The sequence below is a fragment of the Malassezia globosa genome, assembly GCF_000181695.2.
Source record: "Malassezia globosa CBS 7966 chromosome Unknown mgl_sf_7.1, whole genome shotgun sequence".
Lineage (NCBI taxonomy): Eukaryota > Fungi > Basidiomycota > Malasseziomycetes > Malasseziales > Malasseziaceae > Malassezia > Malassezia globosa.
The window spans coordinates 315,644-338,550 of record NW_001849865.1 but is presented as its reverse complement, the minus strand read 5'-3'; the positions used below and the strand labels follow the sequence as shown (position 1 = coordinate 338,550).

Here is a 22,907-nt window from a genome sequence, read left to right as displayed (position 1 = left end):
GACGCACTGCTGACGCCCGCAAAGCTGTTGCTGCGGATTTGTGTGTCTGAAGTTGGCAGCGACGAGCGCCTACGTGGCTCAGCGTCGCGTCTTATATTCGATCCTTGACCCATGAGACTAACTTTTTCATGTAAGCAGGATGCTATGCGTGCGCACTAGGACCGTGCGTACATACGTGTGGGGAGCACGCCCTCCGCGCCGTTCGGGCTCGGTGCACAACGGAACACACACAGCCTTCAAGTCCTGGCGTTGCAATCGCCGATGCCCAGAATGCACAAGGTCCGAGCGCGGGCGGGCGTGTGGAGACGCAAGTTGAGCAGCCGAAAACAGACAACCGCTGCGTGTTTGATGACTCAGCACACTGCCTGGGCTCCACATGTCACGAGCACGCGAACAACCGGTCGGCGTCTCGACTGTTACGCACATGCACGTGATGAACTATACATTCGTGCGAATTCCGTGGAGGCGAGCACGAGCACGCATGAGGCGTGGTGGCGGTGGCAACGACGTCTCTCTCTCACCACCCCCTTATTAACAGGCAAGGTCACTGTACGTTTTTGCCACCCGCCCTATTTCTTGAGTTTGTCCACTAACAGACGCGAAGATGGGACGTCGTCCAGCACGCTGTTACCGTTACTGCAAGAACAAGCCTTACGTATGTATCTGATGCGCCCCGATTGCATTGAAAAAAGCAGGTATACTAACGCGCTCTTTCAGCCCAAGTCCCGGTACAACCGTGGTGTGCCAGACCCAAAGATCCGTATCTACGATCTAGGTCGTAAGAAGGCATCGGTGGACGAATTCCCATTCTGTGTGCACTTGGTCTGTGACGAGCACCAACAGATCACCTCCGAGGCTCTTGAGGCCTCGCGTATCTGTGCTAACAAGTACATGACCAAGACCACCGGTAAGGATGCGTTCCACCTGCGTGTCCGTGTTCACCCTTACCACGTCATCCGTATTAACAAGATGCTTTCCTGCGCTGGTGCTGACCGTCTGCAAACGGGTATGCGTGGCGCTTTCGGTAAGCCGTACGGTCTCGTGGCTCGTGTGGACATCGGTCAGGTTCTCCTGTCGATCCGCACGCGTGATAACTTCCGCCCCAACGCCATTGAGTCTCTGCGTCGCTCGCGGTACAAGTTCGCTGGTCGCCAGAAGATCATTGTGTCGAAGAAGTGGGGCTTCACGGACATGAGCCGTCAAGAATACATTGAGGCTCGCGACAGCCACCGTGTGATCAAGGACGGTTGCCACCTTAAGTACATTTCTAACCACGGTCGCGTGGAAGACAACATTCGTCTCCAGGCTCAGGTGGCTGCATCGAAGTAATGGCTCTTTGTGTTGAGTTATTATTTTCTTTTTTCTGCTGAATGCATGATCCACTTGAGCCTAAGCAGGACGAGTCTCGTCTTTGATAGCATCGGCGCCTAGAACTGGTTATATGTACGAAAAAAAAAATGCATGGTTGTGTGAGACCTTTGATTCTTGACGATTGATTATTATTTCGCACCAGCTTATGTCTACTGTGTGAGTCGTCTGAGCTCTGTAGGTTAAGTGTATTGGGCTCAAGGCCGACTCGGTGTGTGCTATATGTAGAGGCATAGACAGACAGTGTGTTGAGTGTGCCTCGGCGCCACCTTTCCCCAGCTACCAATGCCACGTGTGACATTCGATGAGCGAAGCCGATCCAGAACCCCGCGTGCGATTCCTAAGCCCAAATTATTCTATACCAAGTTGCCCCTCCAAGCGATTGCTTCCTCTTCCGTGGAAATGCCGGCTCCCCCAAAACCATGGGAGCTAAGTGGTGGTGGTGTAGGTGCATCCAATTCCTCATCTGCACATACTTCGGGTGCTTCGGAAGCTGCGCCTGCAGTTCCCGAGCGTCCGTCATCTTTGACGGCGTCCACCGACGCCACTCTCACCGGTACGTAAGATGACGTGGTTTGAACCAACGCAATTAACCCTTTTAGGTCCAGGTTCATATAGAACCGGCATGGGTGGATATGGCAGCTATGGTGGATATGGCGGATACGGCGGCTACGGAGGCTACGGCGGCACATACGCGTCGCCATATTCGCGGCTTGGTGGCTATGGTGGCTACGGTGGTATGGGATATGGTGGTATGGGATATGGTGGTATGGGGTATGGTGGTATGGGGTATGGAGGCATGGGGTATGGAGGCATGGGGTATGGAGGCATGGGCTACGGAGGGTTCGGAGGCATGGGATATGGTCAACCTGGGGAGAACTCGCTTACACAACGTATGGAAAGTGGCACACAGGCAACATTTGAATTGATTTCCTCGATTGTTGCCACGTTTGGAGGATTCGCTCAAATGTTAGAATCGACGTTCATGGCCACACATTCCAGTTTCTTTGCGATGGTCGGTGTGGCTGATCAGTTTGCTCACCTTCGCAATTACTTAGGCGAGGTTTTGAGTATTTTCGCCTTGGCACGCCAAATGAAGAACCTGTACCTCCGGATGACCGGCCGCCCGCCCGTCGGTGGCATTGATGCGAAAGAATTCGGCGACTTTCGCCGCATCGGTGGCCCTGGAGCTAAGGCTCAGCGCAGTAAGCGTCCCCTTATGATTTTTTTCCTCGCTGTCATTGGCCTGCCGTATTTGATGGGGAAGCTTGTCAAGTTGATCGCAGCAAAGCAAGATCAAGAGCGCAATCGCATTGCAAAACAAGCTGCAGAAGCTGGTACTGATCTGCAAACGATGCAAGATGCGCAGGGCGGTATCGGCCTTGACCCAAGCAAATTGACCTTCGTCCGAGCTCGCTTCCCGTATAATGCGGCAGATGGACTTGAGCTTTCCCTAAAGCAGAATGAAATTGTCGCTGTTCTCAGCAAAACGAACCCACAAACCGGCGAACAAAGCCAGTGGTGGCGTGGTCGGACCCGCGACGGACGCATTGGCTGGTTCCCCAGCACGTACGTGGAAACCTTGGAACAGGCTCGTGAACGAGCTGCACGTGCATCTCAACAATCCAGGCCTGCAATTGAGGCTGCACCATCATCCTCTCTCACGACCGAGGCAGTTTCGAAGCCTGTCGTCGAAAAATCTTCAACCTCTGAGTAGGAAAAGCATCAATCTTTGTAGTATAAGACAGATAGATATATGGATTCTTTCGCTCGCCCACACGCCTTCTGATAATATTGCATTGAGCCTTAACGTTTCTGGTTTTCCTCCACTCGTTATCATGATTCATATTCGAAAGCCGTCGTGTCAAGTAGATCTAGCGTTGAGGGTGGTGCGGCAAACACGTCGTTTTTACTCCCTGTGTAGTGCGCGACTTTTTTCTACCAAAAGCTCATCTTATGTTGGGACACCAACTTCCAAGCGCGTGATTGTATCTGGAATTCAACCGACAGGCGTACCACACGTATGTCACCTAGTGTATCGGCGGTCTAACAACCTAGCTTGGTAACTACTTGGGCGCGCTTAAGAGTTGGATCCGCCTGCAAAATGAATCAAGCTCTTGCGATGAGCTGTACTTTTTCATCGCGAGTCTGCATGCGCTGACTGTGCCACAGAAACCGACACAGCTTTACGAAGATCGACGAAACCTTCTCGCCGCGTTGATAGCTGCAGGTCTCGATCCGCATCGTTGTACGATATTTCACCAAGATCAAGTGCCTGAACATACAGAGCTGGGCTGGATTCTCATGTGTCAATCGTCGTTTGGTCGGCTCGAGCGCATGACGACGTGGAAGGTACGCTCCCACGTGTAACCCGCCGTGATTGACATGACAGTCAAAAATTGCAACGCTACAAAACAGTGCTTCTATCGACCATGTCAGTGAGTCGCAGCTTCAGCTAGGTCTTTTCTCGTATCCTGTTCTTCAAGCAGCCGATATTCTTTTATATCAGTACGTACCTCGACGTCCTGATCTTTCGTTCTCACGCAGCGCGACACACGTGCCTATTGGCGAAGATCAGCAGCAGCATTTGGAGCTGACCCGCGACCTGGCGCATCAATTTAATCGAATGATAAAGCAGCGCTATTTTCCGATTCCTCAGCCGCTCTTCTGTACGTGCTTCGACAAGTTGAAAGTGTTACTGACCGTACAGCTGAGTCTAAGCGGATCTTATCGCTTCGCAATCCGGACCATAAAATGTCGAAATCCGCACCTGACGTGAATTCACGAATTTTACTTACAGACACGCCTGAGCAAGTTCACTCAAAAGTAAAAAAGGCCGTAACCGATAGCCTCACTACGATAACATTCGATCCTGAGGCACGTCCGGCTGTGAGCAACCTGCTACAAATTCTCGCCGGTCTTGATGGTGGCATTCTTCGCTCTCACTTAACTGATGCTGAACAAGTAAAATGCCAGGATCCTGCTTTCCTAGCGTCTCTTCTTCGAGCGTATGGAGGAGGATCAGGTGCAGCTCTGAAAAAGGCGCTGGCGGAAAGTATCATTGAAGAACTTCGACCTGTTCAGACAGAGTACGCAAGACTTGTTGGCGACTCTGGTTACTTGGACAAAATGGAACGGCTTGGGTTAGAAAAAGCTCGCTCTCGCGCCAGTCGATGCATATCCGATGTAAGAAAGCACCTTGGTCTCTCGCACCCGTAGTTCTCCTGCAATGGCTACACAACCGTATACTTGCATCATCACACATTCCTTCTATAACCCATGTCCTTTTTTTTCTTTTTTCAAGCCATCGTGTTTCCTATGGTACAAGAGAACTACATGCATGGCACTTAACCCATAAGCACCTGTTGAACCAATCGGGAAGCCTCCTTGTGTAGAAACGAGTAGTCTTCTTGATAGTCCTCTTTCACCTTTGTTTCGCCTTTCTCGACGGCTTTCTTGCCGCCACCAGGCACGATCATAACACAGCTTGTGGGGCGCTTTGTGCTCGATGCATTGCCAAGTTGATCTTTTGACGCAACAAATACGTATGGATTACCCGTATCTTCACACAGCACAGGAATGTGTGACAGGATGTCGACAGGCGAAATGTCTCCTGCAAGAATTACAAGACTAAGAATGTGAGCATTGACAGTACAAAAAAGGACGTACCCCTTCTCTCCCTTGCGCAGGCCTTTGACCACTTCCTTTACACCACGCTTAACATGGCCGCGAGATTTAGATGCCTTCTTAATCGTCTTGTATACTTTCTTCGTGAGAGGCTTAGGAGCAAGTGGGCCTGTATCTTATTAGCACATGAAGGACACCAAAATTTCTACTGTATTCTTTCGCGTACTTACAAGCAATGGCACTGAGCGTCGATGGATCAACTTCAACGTCTGTTTCCGTTGTTGACACATCGGCCATTGACACGTCTCCGACCGAGTCTTCTCCGACAGCATCATGCTGCTCTTCCTTCTTCTCTTTCTTTTCTTTCCTCTCCTTCTTTTCTTTCTTTTCCTTTTTCTCCTTCTTCTTCAAGGCTTCATCGACTGTGACAGATTTTTTCTGCTTCACTTCTTCTGACGCCATTGCGGATAACAAATTACTGCTTCGTATACACGGCTCATTGAAAGTCCCATTCTCTCATGTGGTTGCCTTCGGCCGAAGTTCTCGCCGCAGAGCACATGGGTTTTTTCTTGTTCTAAACTAGCTACTTTTTTCCTCTCTATCTGCCATGATATCGTAGTCAGAGAAAAATGCATTGACTGTGTTTGGTGGATTGATATTTCTGTATAATTATGTATGTTGGCCTCGCACAGCGTTTCGCATCAGGATGCTTCAACAACACAAACTAGAGTCTCGCGGTGGCCTCTTTGTCGCTTCGCGATAACAATCTTGTTGCCTGAATGCTCTTCGCTTTTTGTTTGCTCTGTACTTTTGTGCCTGTCAAACTAACCGTTAAGCGTATGTATTTCTATCTTTGTCGTGTTGCTTGTCATGGAAAAGGCCGTGATTACCTATCAATCGTAATCGATTGCTGGAAATTACCGTCTGAGGGTGCGTTCAGGGCCGCAACTCCCTGCACCTGTCTTGAGGACGTTTTAGAGGCTGTTTATGAGTCTTTCTGTGATGATCTGCAACATTTTGTGTAATGGCTATCACTAACTGAACAGGAGTGTAAGTAATAAAGTCCCATGTTCTTGCTACGTGATGAGTCCTTATCACGACGGTCTGCGTACGGCATCAGCCGCTGGCGAAATGGCCCGATAAACCCAATTCTGTATCCGGGCACTACTCTGAGCATTAAGACACCTTATCATTGTCTATTTCCTTCACGATTCCAAGGCGGCGTTGATACTAACTAGTTTAGGGAGTTGTTTATTAAAGATGTTCTTTCCGTGTTGTGATAGTAGACGCGTGTCTGGTAATCAAATAGCTTATGTCTTAAGGTTTCTGATCGCGCGGTTGATCGCATGAAGGTGGGATGGGTGTCGCAGGATCAATATACGGTAGTTGGACTGTGCCCACCTTGAAGTACTGAGGGTGTTGAGCGTAAAATGAGTACCAACCATCCAGCATACTCTGTTCTGCGGGCGTCAGTCCACGTAGGTCGTGCGTCAAATGTGTGTCGAAGCAGCCCGTGACGTAGGCGCGAGAAGCGTCACGACCTGCAAAAAAGTGGTACGGGCCCCCGCTTCCATAGTTGCGACGGCCCGGCGTGACGTCAAATACGTCGCCCTTGATGGCCAAATACACAGGCCCTTCTCCAGAGTCGCCGTTGTACTTCAGCAATTCTTCGGGTGTGAAAACACGCATTTTGGGAGGAAAATATGTTTGCCATTTAGTCCATTTGCCACGATAGCCCCATAGAAAGTCGCCGTGGATAAATTGGCCTGCTAGTAAAGCAATAACAAGAACAACAAACCCGGCATACGCTGTTGTGAAAATAGCATTTGCAACAAATGAAGGCTCTTCTTCTGCGTCCAAGTCATCTCCAGGAGGAAGAGGTCGTCCCTCAGCCTTGGCCTTTTGTCGCAATTTCAGGCGCTCTTGTTTCTCGACCCATCGCTGGTGCACCAGATACGCATTATTGATGCGTTTGTGTGGGACTTTACGGCCTGTGGAAGGATCGATATCATAGAGTGGCTGCTTCTCTGTGCGTTGCTGGCTTTGCTGAGCCGATGACATCCTAATGCAAGAGGCTGTTGAATAAAACGTTCTTTATGGACTGAACGCGACGATCCTCGCCAACGCAAAGCAGGTTAGACCCTGTTATGGGAGACTCACGGGATCGGGGATGAGGTGTCAAGCTCAATCGGGGATGGAACACTTGTTTCCGTCCACGCACACGAGCTTTCACGTTTACGCCAAGGCTGTGTCTATTACGTGTGAAAGCAAAAACATTCTATTCAAGCCTTTCAACATCCCACACTTCTACAGAACTCGTACAAATTATGTGGAGACAAAGTCAGCGACGCGGACCAACAGGCGCTGAGAATTAATGTGCCTCGGCACCAGGAATCGTGTCAATCTTGTCCAGCTCATCCAGAGCCGACTCAATGATCTTGATACCACGTCTTAGTTCTTCTTCAGAAATGACAAGCGGAGGAGCAAGGCGAATAATATTCTGGTGTGTTGGTTTAGCAAGAAGACCCTTGTCCTTGAGGAGTAGACACAGGTCCCAGGCGGAACGGCCCTTCGTGCTCTTCGTTTCATCAATAACAATGGCATTGAGAAGACCCTTGCCACGCACTTCAACAAGGAGTGGATTGTTGATCTTCTTAAGCGAAGAGCGCATCTCTTCACCCAGCTTTTCAGCACGTTCACACATGTTCTCTTTGACAATGGCATCCAGAGCCGCAATCGACACAGCTGAACCAAGCGGATTTCCACCGTATGTACTGCCATGTTCACCAGGCTCAATGCACAACATGATATCCTTATCGGCCATCACGGCACTGACCGGATAAACGCCAGCGCTCAGCGCCTTACCGAGCGTGATGATATCCGGACGAACGCCGTAGTGCTCACAACAGAGCATACGACCAGTACGGCCGAGGCCTGTCTGAATCTCATCGCAGATAAGGAGCACGTTGTGCTGCTTGCAAAGGGCGTGCACCTTCTGGAAGTATGTGTCGTCTGGCACCATAATACCAGCCTCTCCCTGGATTGGTTCGAGAAGCACGGCAGCTGTTTCGTTCCCATACTTTGCGAGCACAGCCTCAATATCCTCAGCGTGGTTGTAACGGATCGTAAAGTTATCCACGACTGGACCCACACGTTCTAGCATAGGACCGAAACCATTGCGACTGTCAGGATCTGTGCTCATACTGATGACACCGATCGTGCGGCCATGGAAGTTGCCTGAAGCGCTCAGAATACGTGCCTTGCCCTCAGGCACACCCTTTTTCTTGTAAGCCCACTTGCGAGCAAGCTTCATAGCCGTCTCGACAGCCTCAGCACCTGTGTTCATAGGGAGCACCATGTCGTACTTCAGGAGCTCTGTCACACGCTTTGCAAACTGAGCGAACACAGAGTTATAGAAGGCACGCGACGATAGCGTGAGCTTCTGTGACTGGGCAATAAGAGCGCCCACAACAGCTGGATGACAGTGACCATGGTTCACCGCAGAATAGGCTGACAAGAAGTCAAGGTATTCCTTACCTTCAGGATCCCAAACACGCGTTCCGTGTGCGCGGTCAAACACGACGGGTAGTGGATGGTAGTTATGAGCACTAAAGTCACTTTCCATCTTCATGAGTTCTTCACTCGTGTGGTGTTGGCGTGTGGACGCCGAATGAGCAGCATGACCCATAGCAGTAGCAGATGAATACATGCTCTGGCCCAAGTGGCTCAGCTTCTGTTGAATTTGTTCGAAATTTGACATGGCAGTGCAAGGGAGCGAAGGTTTGGAGGTAAGAAAAAAGAATGTGCGGCGAACAAAGTTGGCGCACTGTCTGCCAGGAACGACCAACAACCCACTTAGGTTTTCTAATTTGAACGGGATTCACAGTTTGTGGACCCCATAGGTGGCGTGTCAAATTCTCCGCGTTGGCGGATTCCATGCACATCTCACGTGGTCTGAGCCACGATTCGAATCCTTTTGCCACGTGGTGCTTGTGGCAGCACGACTCAACTGAGCCAGTAAGAGCGGGGCAAGCTGCTTGGAACCAGCATCACCGAGAACAGCGCGTCTTGCACCTGATGTCCCTCGCTGCACACGTTGGTCTATTTGCAGGTGGCGTACTTCTAGGTGCGGGTGGTGCTACGATTTGGGCACGTCGATCGCCGGCGTCTTCACCACAAGCCTCACCCGTGGTGTCGACAACTTCGCCTACACCGACGGTGAAGGCGCCTTCCTCTTCGCCTGCCGCGGTTGTGCCTCCGTCAGCAGCGAGTGTCTCAGATGCACTTCTTTTATCCGGACATCCAGGACCAGTTGCAGACTTTTTCCAGCAACAAGCATATGTGACCGCTTACGATCGTCGTATGCGGCATCCAAGCTGGACAGCCGAGCACCTGACGGCAGAATCCATCAGGCGACCGCCAGGCACCGATGCAAATCGTTCACAGTCGATTTTTGCAGAGGACGTGCGACTACCAGCCATGTTCCGAGCTACAAATAAAGATTATTTCCGTTCGGGCTATGATCGGGGCCATATGGTCCCGGCTGCTGATGCCAAGTCGAGCCAGGATGCAATGAACGAGACATTCTTACTCACAAACATTGCACCACAAGTGGGACCAGGGATGAATCGCGACTACTGGGCACATACAGAAGACTTTGTACGCCGACTGACGTCACAATTCAAGGACTTGTACGTGTTTACAGTGCCGCTTTATCTTCCACGCCAGTCCATGGACGGCAAATGGCGGGTGTCATACGAGGTCATTGGTACACCACCGAATGTGTCAGTACCAACGCACTTTGCGAAGGTGATCCTGGGCTCTGGCCATATGTCGGGTATGCCAGGAGGCCTGGGCATGGGTCTGGGCACAACCCACAACAGCGCTTTGGCCCTAGGCGCTTTCATTATGCCGAACAGCATGATCCCGGACTCTGCTCCATTGCGAAGCTTCGAGGTTGATGTGGATGCTGTGGAACGTGCCGCTGGCCTTACACTGTTTCCAGCAGCGATCAAAAAGAGTGCCAAGAAGCTGTGTGATACTGTCAAATGTGAAATTGTAGTGCGTGACTTTTCAGATGCTGCCAAGGCGCTGCCGAAACCAGCTCGTACCCCATAGAAACTTTAGCCGAATGACACGCGTTTCTTTTTCCGCTGCAAGACAGAGGATGCCGGATTTGGCTTCTTCAAACTAGAACGTAGATCTTTCCCGTCAGAATTCTGAGGCGCTTCAGATGTGCGCACTGGGTTCGTTGCTGCCGACGAGGCGAATGAAACATGAGCCTTCTTCCTGCCCTGTGGTCTTGCGTTCGCCTTGTCGGTATGTGGAGCCTCTTCAACAAGAGCCTTACGTTTTTTTCTCCGTTCTCGGGAACGCTCGCGTTCTCGTTCAAGTAATTGTGACATGATGGAAGTCTTAGAGGGTATATGACTGGCCTTGCGAGAAGACTCTTTTTTCCGGGCACGTTCCTTTCTTATCTGTTCGAAATGTTCTCGCTTCGCATGCTCATGGTCGAGGACTTTTTGATACTGTTCATCTTTTTTCTGGACAGCCTGTTGAGACAAGGCCAAAATCCGCGATATCCCTTGTTCTTCAGGGAACGACTTTCGCGGGCGATCTTTCTTAGGCGTTGTGTCAAGCCGCTTTGGCATATTGGACCTTGGACTAAATTAAAGAGAGTAAAAATACAGCGGGTTCGTGCGGGTCTTGAACACTGGATGCCAGAAAAAGATACTAAATGGCTGAGTTTGTCTAAAGCGTGTTGATACGAAAACCAGTAACCCCAGTTCAAAGTAGATGAAAACGCTAGGGCCTGAAAAAAAAAATGTGTGCATTGCATTTCGACACGCGAGTTTTATGTTTGCGTCAGCGACACATCCGCCCGCGAATCTTTCGCCAGCCTATAGGGTTGGAGTTGCTCTTGTCAGGCCTCCACACTCGCCACGGGCCTCTCACCAGGCTACGTGGTCGTAGTTTTGGCACAGCACGGCCATGGAGAAGGACACCTGCAAGTTGCCACCGCATGATGCAGCTACCTGGACCCTTTCTGCCATTGTTTGCATAGGAGTCGTTGCATCTTATGTCCCGCAGATTGTGCGGATTGTATCTGCGCGATCGTCAGTGGGTCTTTCTCCTTGGTTCCTGTTCCTGGGTACCACGTCCAGTTGGTGTGCTACCTTCAATGTGCTCGTTCTACAATGGCCTTTGCTGGCATGTACGCTCAAGCATGTCTCATGGATGCATGTTGAGTACTGGATGGGACTTTTGCAGACAGGACTGCAACAGCTCATGTTTACAATCCTCTTTGCCTGTTTTTTGTATTATTATCGTTTGGAAAAAGTCCCGCACCGACGGCGCTCACGGCGGCGGCACTCAACGCGTCCAGTCCGGAAAGATACCGACACTTCTCTGTTGCATCCTCCCGAGCAGGATGGGAATGATTCCTCGGGCTCCGAAAGCGACTTGGAGTCGTATCACTCACACATCCACCAGAGCTACGGAGCAGTGTCAAACTCAGACCATGGGCATGCGGCCGATACGCTAGCAACTCATGCCCGCTCCCACGACGACTATATGAACATACCAGCACATATGCGACATATCTTAGAACGTCATCTACTTCCCTCGGAAGAGGCGATTCATGGCAAAGTCGGTTCAGTCCACGAGTTCCAACTCAGCCGGCAATTGGCTTGGGTTGCGACTATCTTGGTACTCATTATTGTGATTTTGAGTGTGGTGATGCTGGGCTCACACGCTCGCCGTGCGCAAGTGTTGCCATGGGCTGCTTTCTTGGGCGTGCTCGGTGGTTTGCTTGCTATGTGTCAGTACTTGCCTCAAATTCTGCACACGGCTCGTGCACGACTCGTGCGAAGCATGAGTATCCTGACGATGTGCATCCAGGTTCCAGGAGCATTTGTCTTTATTTACACTCTACATGGTCGTGAAGGCATAAATTGGTCATCACTCCTACCTTATGTTGTGGCAGCTTTGCTGCAAGGCATACTCCTTGTTCTGTGTGTCGCATGGAAACTGCGACAGCGCCAAGAGGGCCTCGATGACTACGGACGGTATATTGGCACAGCTGCACTTCATGCGTCTTAAAGCCAGCTGCACAAATCTGCACATACGTTCTGAATGCGCACTTCGCCACTTATTTTCTCGCGCCATGATAACGCTGTTTGTACAGCTGCGCTTCGCTGTGTCGTGCTAATAGACGAGCTGCAAGGTGCACAAAGCTGGAGAAAGGAAAGCGTTAGTTGTACATGTAGTAGTTAGAGTTTTCAATACATACGAGATTACCCAAAGCCACGAGTGCTCGATACACACATTCGCCTTCTGCGGGCTGAGAAAGAATCTTGAAAAAAGGCGATGGTAAGTATGCGACAAAGCGGAAATGAACGTACATCTGCAATCAAATCAAGCAAGAGACTTGCTTGCTCAAACTTGGGCTGAGTGACAGCACGAATCGAATAGTTTAGTGCGACAGTTGCCAGAGCAGTTTGTCCTGGCCGATTCAATATATGCCATGGCGGATGGCGCAACGTCGCAAGCGCCTCGAGAGCAAGTGCATCCATCGTTGCAGGGCCATTAGGTGTCACAAAGCCATTTGCAAGTGTGCGAAGAGCAAGCATTGCATTAGCTGATGCAACCTTAGCATCGATGCCTGGTGCATCAAGTGCGTCCCAGTCAGCTCCGACAAGGGCATCGCTAACGATCGATGGGAATGGTTGCGTGCATGGGTGCAAAGCGGCTGCGCGGAGCAAATCGAGAAGAGGAAACCGCGCAGAGACGGGCCAAGTGTGAAGGAGTTTACTGAGTACATCGACATTCATGACGCCTGAGCCTGAGCCGAGCGCAGCAACAAGCTTAGAGATGTCTTGGGCATCATCGTCTGTGAGTGTGGCACCAGGTACGCTTGTGCTAAACGACCGGAGCTTGGCATGGGCGGCATCAAGTTGCGTGTGAGAGAATGAAAGGTACTGTGTTTGTGGCAACGTCTTCAGAGAGGTTGGCGCAGGCGCAGAGGGCGAAGGACCGTTGGAAGAGCCAGGAATGTACCGAGAACCGCCCGTGTAAGGATCGACTGCATCAGCAGCTTGATCTCGGGACGAGAGACCGACTGCTTGGGTATTTTTTTCTAAAAAGCGCACGACCTGGTCGAGAAAAGAGGCGGGCAAATTGTTCTGCTCGAGGAATCGCGATGCAGCGACGTAAGTATTTTCCGTCACATTGTAAGGCAGCTTAAGAGGTGGTACTCCATCCGCAATATCGACATCAAATACATAGTCATAAAGCTTGCCTTGAAATTCGGTCTTGGAGGATGACGCAGCGCCCTCGGTGACGATGCCTGTGTGGATCCATTGTTGCTTGAAAACACTCCAATGGAAGCGGGAAGATTTGGACCCTTCGCGAACCACGCACACATCGCCTTCATGCCTGCCAGGCTGATGAAGAGCTGCACGATCCTCCTTCACAGCAACACCCTGCACTTCTGGCGCGCTGAGTGATTGTGTGGCAAGCTCGTCAGCAAATGCACGGGCGACATCAGCAGGGGCAGCCCGTCCATCATCGCGAGTGAAGATGGACACAAGACCATCACTAGCACCACAAGCGACATCGCCGTTCGACAGAGTGCATACGCACCAGACAGACAGAGCTGGTATCGGTACCAGCTGTGACAGGGTGTTCTGCCTCCAGACACGGAAGCAGCGGTCCTCACCGCAGCTAATAAGACTACTTTCGCCAATGTGTTCCGTACTTGTGCAACAGAGCGCATAAACAAAGGATGGGAGAGTTGCAATAGTACGAGGGGCAGCGGTGCCACCCAGAATAGGAAGCACACGAAGCTGACCATCGTTGCCAGCACAGACAAACGAGGCGTCATTTAAACGTGCAAGATCACGCACAGCCTGCGTAGCTCCTTCGTATTTGTAGATTGGTTCTTGGGGGGATGAGAGTGACCACAAGCAAACAGTCTTGTCAGCTGAGGCCGACAAGATGCGATCGTCATCAATAGGGAGCACAGACCACACGGAGTGTGTATGGCCGGAGAGTGTTGCAACACAGTTCCAATGCTTCCAAACTTTGACGGTAGAGTCCCAACTTCCGCTGACGATATAATCAGACTTGTATGTGCGAAGGGAGCATACGTTTGATGAATGGCCCAAAAGAGAGAACTGCGGCGTCGTACTCACAGACACGCTGGAACCATGAGCATCAACACGAAAGGCATGAATAAGTGTGTCTTGGCCAGCCGAGAGAGCGTAGAGAGTGCCGTCCTGCTCGAAAAATGCGACGGCATTGACGAATCCGCTGCCATTGTCCAGTACATGCACGTCCGACAATGAGCCGTCCGAAAGTCGAACCCACAAGCGCGCACATTGATCGCGGGAGCCGGATAGGATTAAGTCTGTTCCGTCAGCCAATGCATAAGAGGCGATGGCACGGACATCGGCTGTATGACCGTGCCAGCGCGCAGAAAGTAAGAGCGGGGCCGTTGACATGGTGATCGGATCGGGAGATGCACTTAGTGAATGTTGGATGACGCGTCGCCAACCCCTGACCCCGTCGCTTGGGATTTTGGCACACCTCCGCATAGATTGGGTTCGCGCGGCGCAGCTTTGTCCGCCTCATTTTGACACTAGGTTCCTGTCCTTCGCCAAGCCGCGTCGCACGTGACATGCGACTCCAGCACCCACTATTGACAGTGGCCGGCACCCAAACAAGCTGGCCAGAGACGCGCAGCAAAGACACTAGGGCCATGCATGAGGAACCTGACCAAAGCACGTAGGAAGCTGCAGGTCACGCACATGAACTCAATTATGGACTATATTTCTTGTTGTATACGCAAAGAAATGTGGGACTACATTCTTACGCCATTCCACGCACAAGTGCCAGAAACCACGTAATGTGTAATATGGAGCCCAAGGATCGATCATCTTTCCTGCTTTTCCCTCAGCCATGCGCCCATGGAATTGAGCGATGTGATGAATAGAGCAGGAGTCGGCATAATTAGCTGACATGTAGGCGGACAGAGACAGTCAAAGACAAATAGTGTGGCATTTCGTGCTCGACATGAAGCGCTCATGTGTGCGTGTACCACTACACACGCATACTCGCTCCCACGACTATGGATATGGGGAGGAGGGATGGAAAAGTGACAGGGAGGAAAAGAAAAATAGAAAAAAGGATGTGATAGAATTCAAACCAGCAAGCTTTGACGCGCTGACGCCGAACTTGCCAAGTCATCATCTCGAATATCATTTGCTTCAACCGCAACAAGAAACATGTTATAGTTTCCTTTTGGGTATTCACTAAGTGGAAACGAAAGAGCCTAACAGGTGATTTGTAATACACATCCTGCACGCACGAGCCAGAGCGGAGCCACGCGGGTGAGTGGCGACTACGAACATTCATCCCATAATCTTGGCGGGTAGTAAGCTGCCGGCGACGAACACGCACTCACGTCTTGCGCAGAGAAGCGCCTGACGAGGGAAAGTGAGCTAGGTAGCGAAGTGAGTGTGGGTGATCGGGAGTGTAGTGCGCACACGCTCTAGCACGATGCTTCCGTCACTCAGTGTCACGAGTACGGCGTCGGTTGTGTCGCAATCGATGCAGCCGTCTGAGACGCTCTCGCGCATGTTTGACGAACTGAAGAGCAAGTACGTTGGCGTAAAGGAGTTTGTGACGAAGTATGACTAACGGAGCGATCAGAGACAAGGGAGTGCGGACGAATGCCGGCAAAGAACTGGGAAGCTTTGTACGTGAGAACCTCGGCCAACGACCATGGAGCATGGAGGGGTTGAGAGGGCCCAGAACAGAACTGCTGACGAAGTAACAGGTATCATATATGCTGTCGGAGCTGAAGGGAGAGCGGCTCCAGGCGTTTTCGAATGAGCTGAACCGGCGCGTCATAGAGCTCACACACAGCGCACAAACGGCAAGCAAGCTGGGTGGCATTACGGCGATTGACAACTTTATTGGGCTCGAAAGCGAGGATAATAGTGCGCGTCTGTATCGCTTCTACCAATATTTGAAGCCGAACTTGCCTTGCTCTGATCCGCAAGTCATGTTTGCTGCAGCGCGTGTGTTGGGCCGTGTGTCAAAGCATGGAGGACACTCTCTGGGAGACCAATTTGTGGAATTTGAGATGCAGCGTGCACTGGACTTTCTGCAGGGTGAAAGGAATGAGAACGGACGGTACGCAGCCGTATTGATCATCAAGGAAATGGCACGGAATGTGCCCTACCTGTTCCACACGTACGTGGGGCGCGTCATGGACCATATTTGGGTCGCACTGCGGGATGCGAAAGTAGCGGTGCGAGAGGCGGCGGCCGAGGCACTGGGTGCGTGCTTCCAGATCATCTCAGACCGCGAGAAACAGATGGGCACACAGGCGTACGAGCTCGTATACGACGACGCCGAACAAGGGCTGCGCGATACCGCGGTCGAAGTGATCCACGGGAGTCTGCTGGCGATTTTGAAGTTACTGCGATACTCGAAGATGTTTATGAAGACGCGTCTGCATCGCACATGTGAGCTGATTCTGCGACTTCACCGGCATCGTGATCCTCTTGTCAAACGCACGGTGACGAACCTGATTCCCGTGCTGGCCGCGTACGATCCGCCTTACTATGCCCAAGAGTATCTGGGACCTGTGATGACGACGCTCATTGACCAACTGCGGCGCGAGCGAGATCGGTCTACGAAGGAGGCATGGGGCGATACGCTCGAAGCGATTGGACTCGTGTCCATGGCGATGGGCGACCGGATGCAGCCGTACGTCGATTCGATTATGCAGTGTGTGCGTGAGAGTTTGCTGCTTCGGGGTAAGAAGAATATGCCGCCAGAGGGACCGGTATTTTTTTGCTTGGGGCATGTGGCGCTGGCTGTCGGCACACGCATTGAGCGGGATGTACACGACATGCTCGATATGATGTTTGCATGTGGCCTGAGTACCGCGCTAGTGTCGGCGCTGGAGAAGATTGTCCATGCGATTCCGGCGCTGCTGCCGATTGTGCAGGAGCGGCTCCTGATGATGCTGTCGTACATTCTCATAGGCGTGCCGTACCGGCCGCTTGGTGCGCCACTTCCCCGGCACGGTGGCCGGCCGCCGCCTGTGCTGCATGTGTCGCCGGATGCAAAGACGATCGAGACCCTGACGATTGCGCTGCAGACGCTCGGCAGCTTTGATTTTAGTGGACACATACTGAACGAGTTCGTCCGCAACTGCACGCTGCCGTACCTGGAGCTGGATGCGAAGGACGTACGCAAGGCGGCAGCTATGACGTGTGCCCACATGTATGTGAATGATCCGATCTGCTACCAGACGTCGATGCACGCGATCGAGGTGTTTAATGACGTGCTAGACAAGCTCATTATGGTGGGAATTGCAGATCCAGATGCAGAGCTGCGCTTCACGGTGCTGAGTGCACTGGACGAGCACTTTGATCGGCACCTCGCACAGACAGAGTACATCCGAGCGATCTTCATTGCGTTGAACGATGAGGAGTTTGCCGTGCGAGAGGTCGCGATCAACATTTTGGGCCGCTTGGCCAAGTACAACCCAGCGTATGTGATGCCGTCACTTCGCAAGGTGCTGATCCAGCTGCTGACGGGACTGGAGTATGCGACCGTCACACGACACAAGGAGGAGGCGGCGAAGCTGCTGACGGGGGTCGTGCGTGCGCTGCAAGGGCTTGTGAAGAGCTATGCGCTAACGATCCTGCAGGTGCTGCTCCCAAAGGCGAACGATGCACATGCGGGTGTTGCAGCCCGCGTGACAGAGTGCCTGGGCGAGCTGGCCCGAGTGGCTGGCGAAGAGCTGGCGCCGCTCGTCGATGAGCTGGTATCGCTGATGGTGTCACAGCTGTCGAGTGGCTCCGTGCATGCATCGGTCGCGAAGCGGGACGCGGCGCTCAAGACGCTGGGTCGTCTGGCGTCGAACACGAGCCACGTAGCCAATCCGTACCTGCAGTACCCGCGACTGCTGGGGGCGTTGGTCAAGATCCTCAAGACGGAGCAGGCGGCGCCTGTGCGACGCGAGACGATCCGCGTCCTGGGCATACTGGGTGCGCTGGATCCGTACCGGCACAAGCTGCTCGAGAGCACGATGGACCCGGTCGTGACCGCAGGCGGCTCACAGACCGACTTGTTCGAGCTTGCGACGCTCATCGGGACGTCGACGGACGAGTACTACCAGAATGTGGCGATCGAGGCGCTCATTGCCATCCTGCGCGACCCGACGCTGTCTGTACACCACCATGCGGTGATCGAGGCTATCATGTACATGTTCAAGACGCAGGGTCTCAAGTGCGTGGCGTTTCTGCCTCAGATTGTGCCGGCATTCCTGGGCGTTATCCGCACATGCGCCGGCGGCGGCCTGAGCGAGTTCTACTACCAGCAGCTTGCGATCCTGATCACCATCATCAAACAGCACGTGCGCAACTACCTGCGTGACATTTTTGCGCTTGTGCAGGCGGACTGGAACCCGAATTCGTCGATCCAGCTCACGATTGTCGCGCTGATGGAGGCAGTCGCACGGGCCCTCGAGGGCGAGTTCAAGGCGTACCTGCCGCTGCTGCTGCCGAACCTGCTGCAGACGCTCGAGGGCGAAATCACACCGAAACGCATGCCGACGCTTTTACGCATGCTGCAGGCCTTCTATGTGTTTGGCGCGAACCTGGAGGAGTATATGCACCTTGTGCTCCCTGTGCTGGTCGGTCTCTTTGAGCGCGCGGATGCGCCGATGGTGCTGCGCCGTGCAGCGATCGTCACTGTGGGCCAGCTGTCGCGCAAGGTGAACTTTGCGGACCATGCATCGCGCATCATCCATCCGCTCGTGCGCGTGCTACAGAGCGGTGTCGCAGAGCTGCGGGTACCGACGCTCGATACGCTCACGGCGCTCGTGTTCTTGATGGGCCCTGTGTACATGCCGTTTGTCGTCGTGGTGAACAAGGCGATCGTGCAGCAGCGGATCCAGCATCCGCGCTACCAGCAGGTGGTCGCGAAGCTCCTGCGCAGTGAGCCGCTCCCGCTCGAGCTGCTCCCGCCCGATACGCTTGCCCTGGACAAGGCGGACGAGGCGCCCCATGCGGAGGCGTCCAAAATGGCGGTGAACCAACTCCACCTGAAAGCTGCCTGGGACACATCACGTGTCTCGACCGCCCAGGACTGGCGCGAGTGGCTCCGGCGCGTCGCGGTGGAAATGCTGCGTGAGTCGCCGTCGCACGCGCTGCGTGCGTGCCGGAGCCTCGCGGAAGTATATCACCCACTGGCGCTCGAGCTGTTCAATGCCGCATTTGTGTCGTGCTGGGTCGAGCTGTACGACACATACCAGGAGAGCCTTGTACATGCGATCGAGACCGCCCTCGATGCCTACGAGATCCCCGACCAGGTTGTGCACATCCTCCTACACCTGGCCGAGTTCATGGAACACGACGACAAGGCGCTGCCAATCAGCATTCGGCTGCTGGGTGACCGCGCGTACAAGTTCCATGCGTACGCCAAAGCCCTGCACTACAAGGAGGCCGAGTTCATGGCCGAGCCGACGCCGCAGATCGTCGAGCTGCTCATCGACATCAACACCAAGCTGCAGCAGGGTGACGCGGCGTTCGGTGCGCTCACGTATGCGCGCGAGCACATGGACATCACGCATCACGAGGAATGGTACGAAAAGCTGCACCGCTGGGAAGAGGCGCTGGCAGCGTACGAGCGACGTGCACTCGAGCAGCCGGATGCGCAAGAGATTGTATTCGGCAAGATGCGCTGCCTGCATGCGCTGGGTGAGTGGGAGCACCTGACCGAGCTCGTGCAAGCCAAGTGGCCGACAGCGGGGCCCGACGGCCGGCGCCAAATGGCGCCCTTGGCGACCGCAGCTGCATGGTCGTTTGGCCAATGGGACATTATGGATGAATTCATCGCAGCGATGCGCCCCGAGTCGTCGGAGCGCTCGTTCTACCGCGCGGTGCTGGCTGTGCACCACTCGCAGCGGCACCAGACGAAGCGGCTGATTGCGCGTGCGCGCGACGCGCTGGACACGGAGCTGACGGCCCTGATCAGCGAGAGCTACGGACGCGCGTACGACCTTATGGTGCGCACACAGATGCTATCCGAGCTGGAAGAGGCTCTAGCCTACAAACTGGACTATGCGGAGCAGCCCGACCGCCAGGCAACGATGCGGACGATCTGGATGAAGCGGCTGCAGGGCTGTGAGCTAGATGTGGAGGTCTGGCAACGCATCCTGAGTGTTCGGAGCATTGTGTTGACGCCCGCCGACGACATGGACACATGGATCAAGTTTGCGAACTTGTGCCGCAAGTCGGGACGCATGGTGCTCGCAGAAAAGACGCTCAACTCGCTCCTTGGGCCCGAGGTGCATGCGCTGGACTCGCCGCTCGCCGGGCCGAAAGCGCCGCCCGCCGTGATCTACTCGCACCTCAAGTTCATGTGGGCATGCGGTGCCAGAGCCGAGAGCCTGTGCTACCTGCGCGACTTTACGATGAACCTGGCCGAAGACTTGGGCATGGCCTCCGTTGACAAGCAGGACAACCTCGTCCTGCCAGACATCCGCGCCTCGCCGCGCCTCGCTGAGTTCGCCAAGCTGCTCGCTCGCTGCTTCTTCAAGCTCGGCGAATGGCAGGTCGCGATGAACGAGGAGTGGGTCGTCGACGACAACTATGACGTCATCCGCTCGTACAAGCGCTCCACGGAGCTCGACCGCGACTGGTACAAGGCATGGCATGCATGGGCGCTCGCGAACTTTGACGTCATCACGCACCACGAGCGCCATGGCGTCGCGATTCCCTTCCACGAAGTCGCTGCGAGCATCGTGCCCAGTGTGCATGGCTTCTTCCGCTCCATCTCACTCGCGAGCGGCAACTCCCTCCAAGACACGCTCCGCTTGCTCACCCTCTGGTTCAAGTTTGGTCATCTCGAGCATGTCGCTGATGCCGTGCGTCAGGGTTTCAGCACCGTCACCGTGGACACGTGGCTCGAGGTCATCCCTCAGATGATCGCTCGCATCAGTGCTCCGTCGCCGCGGGTGCGGCGCCTCATCCACCACCTGCTCTCCGACGTCGGCACAGCGCATCCACAGGCCCTCGTGTATCCGCTAACGGTCGCGACCAAGTCGCCGTCGCCTGTGCGCATGCATGCCGCTATGGGCATCATGGACACGATGCGTGAGCACAGTCCCGTACTTGTGGAGCAAGCGCTGCTGGTCAGCAACGAGCTCATCCGCATCGCGATCCTCTGGCATGAGATGTGGCACGAGGGACTCGAAGAAGCGTCGCGTCTCTACTTTACCGAGCATAATATCGAGGGCATGTTTGCGACGCTGGGGCCACTGCACGATCTGCTTGAGCGCGGGCCCGAGACGCTGCGTGAGACATCGTTCGCTCAGACCCACGGACGCGATCTGAACGAGGCACGCGAGTACGTCCGGCGGTACCGGCAGTACGGCGAGATCAACGACTTAAACCAGGCCTGGGATCTGTACTACCACGTGTTCAAGCGCATCACCAAGCAGCTGCCTGCGTCCAACTCCGTGCAGCTGGCTCTCCAGTATGTATCGCCCAAGCTGCTTGCCATGCGCGACTTGGAGCTCGCCGTGCCCGGCACGTACGTGAGTGGCCAGCCGATCGTTCGCATCACACAGTTCGAGCCTGTCGTGCTGGTCATCTCGTCGAAGCAGCGGCCGCGCCGGCTCAAGATCCGCGGCAGCGACGGGCGCACGTACCAGTACTTGCTCAAGGGCCACGAGGACATGCGGCAGGACGAGCGCGTAATGCAGCTGTTTGGCCTCGTCAACACGCTCCTGTCCATCGACACCGAGTCGTACAAGCGGCGCCTCAACCTCCGCCGCTTCCCCGTGATCCCGCTCTCGCCCAACACCGGCATGCTTGGCTGGGTCGCCAACAGTGATACCCTGCACATCCTGATCAAAGAATACCGCGAGCAGCACAAGATCCTGCTGAACATCGAGCACCGCCTCATGCTCCAGATGGCCCCTGACTACGACAACCTCACCGTACTGCAAAAAGTCGAGGTGTTCGAGTATGCGCTCGACAACACGCCTGGCCAGGACCTGTACCGCGTGCTATGGCTCAAATCCCGCTCATCCGAGGCCTGGCTCGAGCGCCGCACCGCTTACATGCGCACATTGGCAACGTCGTCTGTCGCTGGCTACATCCTCGGTCTTGGCGATCGACACCCATCGAACCTGCTCCTCGACCGTCAGACCGGCGAGATCATCCACATCGACTTTGGCGACTGCTTCGAAATCGCATGTCACCGCCCCAAGTTCCCAGAGAAGGTGCCGTTCCGTCTCACACGCATGCTCATCAAGGCCATGGAGGTCGGCGGCATCCAAGGCACCTTCAAAGTCACCGCAGAAAACACCATGCGTGTCCTGCGCGACAATCGCGAGAGTGTGCTCGCCTTGCTCGAGGCATTTGTCCACGATCCCTTGATCTCCTGGCGTCTCGTGACCGACTCGGATGCCGAACAGCGAGCGCCCGATGCGCACGAACACGAGCATGAGGTCGCCGGCGAAATTCGCGGCGTCGAAGGCGAGGCTCGTAATCAGCGTGCTCTTGAAGTCGTCCGTCGCATTCAGAACAAACTCACGGGTCGCGACTTTCATCCCAACATATCTTTGTCGGTGCCCGAGCAGATCGAGCGACTGATCCAGGATGCCACGTCCATCGAGAACTTGTGTGTGGCCTTCATTGGCTGGTGCGCATTCTGGTAAGTCTCCACGATGCCATCTCAAATACCTACTTCCGCATCATCCACATCATAGTGTTTGTACAATCTCGTATGCTGTCCCTGATCGATCGCGTTCCTTGCATGCACGAGCGCAGTGCGACTACGCCGCACCTGGCCCAAGTCGTCTTTTCATCCATCCTTGC

The 22,907-nt window shown here is 54.0% G+C and overlaps 10 protein-coding genes across 10 annotated transcripts; 6 read left to right on the top strand and 4 right to left on the bottom strand.

The window, feature by feature from the left end:
- Positions 1-604: 604 nt before the first annotated feature.
- On the top strand, positions 605-1,329 carry MGL_2929 (uncharacterized protein; the record flags this gene model as incomplete). The annotated part of the gene is made up of 2 exons (XM_001729891.1): positions 605-655; positions 718-1,329. 2 exons carry the CDS (start codon positions 605-607, stop codon positions 1,327-1,329), a joined length of 663 nt encoding a protein of 220 aa, XP_001729943.1.
- A 664-nt stretch (positions 1,330-1,993) lies between these two features.
- Positions 1,994-3,085, top strand: MGL_2928 (uncharacterized protein; the record flags this gene model as incomplete). The annotated part of the gene is made up of 1 exon (XM_001729890.1): positions 1,994-3,085. One exon carries the CDS (start codon positions 1,994-1,996, stop codon positions 3,083-3,085), a length of 1,092 nt encoding a protein of 363 aa, XP_001729942.1.
- Positions 3,086-3,206: 121 nt separating this feature from the next.
- On the top strand, positions 3,207-4,587 carry MGL_2927 (uncharacterized protein; the record flags this gene model as incomplete). Its single annotated transcript, XM_001729889.1, has 4 exons — positions 3,207-3,389; positions 3,427-3,720; positions 3,761-4,037; positions 4,079-4,587. 4 exons carry the CDS (start codon positions 3,207-3,209, stop codon positions 4,585-4,587), a joined length of 1,263 nt encoding a protein of 420 aa, XP_001729941.1.
- Positions 4,588-4,715: 128 nt separating this feature from the next.
- On the bottom strand, positions 4,716-5,457 carry MGL_2926 (uncharacterized protein; the record flags this gene model as incomplete). Its single annotated transcript, XM_001729888.1, has 2 exons — positions 4,716-4,998; positions 5,222-5,457. 2 exons carry the CDS (start codon positions 5,455-5,457, stop codon positions 4,716-4,718), a joined length of 519 nt encoding a protein of 172 aa, XP_001729940.1.
- An 855-nt stretch (positions 5,458-6,312) lies between these two features.
- Positions 6,313-7,056, bottom strand: MGL_2925 (uncharacterized protein; the record flags this gene model as incomplete). Its single annotated transcript, XM_001729887.1, has 1 exon — positions 6,313-7,056. One exon carries the CDS (start codon positions 7,054-7,056, stop codon positions 6,313-6,315), a length of 744 nt encoding a protein of 247 aa, XP_001729939.1.
- A 310-nt stretch (positions 7,057-7,366) lies between these two features.
- On the bottom strand, positions 7,367-8,755 carry MGL_2924 (uncharacterized protein; the record flags this gene model as incomplete). Its single annotated transcript, XM_001729886.1, has 1 exon — positions 7,367-8,755. One exon carries the CDS (start codon positions 8,753-8,755, stop codon positions 7,367-7,369), a length of 1,389 nt encoding a protein of 462 aa, XP_001729938.1.
- Positions 8,756-9,072: 317 nt separating this feature from the next.
- MGL_2923 (uncharacterized protein) lies at positions 9,073-10,113 on the top strand (the record flags this gene model as incomplete). The annotated part of the gene is made up of 1 exon (XM_001729885.1): positions 9,073-10,113. The coding sequence occupies one exon, from the start codon at positions 9,073-9,075 to the stop codon at positions 10,111-10,113; it is 1,041 nt and encodes a 346-aa protein (XP_001729937.1).
- Positions 10,114-10,986: 873 nt separating this feature from the next.
- Positions 10,987-12,096, top strand: MGL_2922 (uncharacterized protein; the record flags this gene model as incomplete). The annotated part of the gene is made up of 1 exon (XM_001729884.1): positions 10,987-12,096. One exon carries the CDS (start codon positions 10,987-10,989, stop codon positions 12,094-12,096), a length of 1,110 nt encoding a protein of 369 aa, XP_001729936.1.
- A 194-nt stretch (positions 12,097-12,290) lies between these two features.
- Positions 12,291-14,591, bottom strand: MGL_2921 (uncharacterized protein; the record flags this gene model as incomplete). Its single annotated transcript, XM_001729883.1, has 1 exon — positions 12,291-14,591. One exon carries the CDS (start codon positions 14,589-14,591, stop codon positions 12,291-12,293), a length of 2,301 nt encoding a protein of 766 aa, XP_001729935.1.
- Positions 14,592-15,844: 1,253 nt separating this feature from the next.
- Positions 15,845-22,747, top strand: MGL_2920 (uncharacterized protein; the record flags this gene model as incomplete). Its single annotated transcript, XM_001729882.1, has 1 exon — positions 15,845-22,747. One exon carries the CDS (start codon positions 15,845-15,847, stop codon positions 22,745-22,747), a length of 6,903 nt encoding a protein of 2,300 aa, XP_001729934.1.
- Between the last annotated feature and the right edge of the window lie 160 nt (positions 22,748-22,907).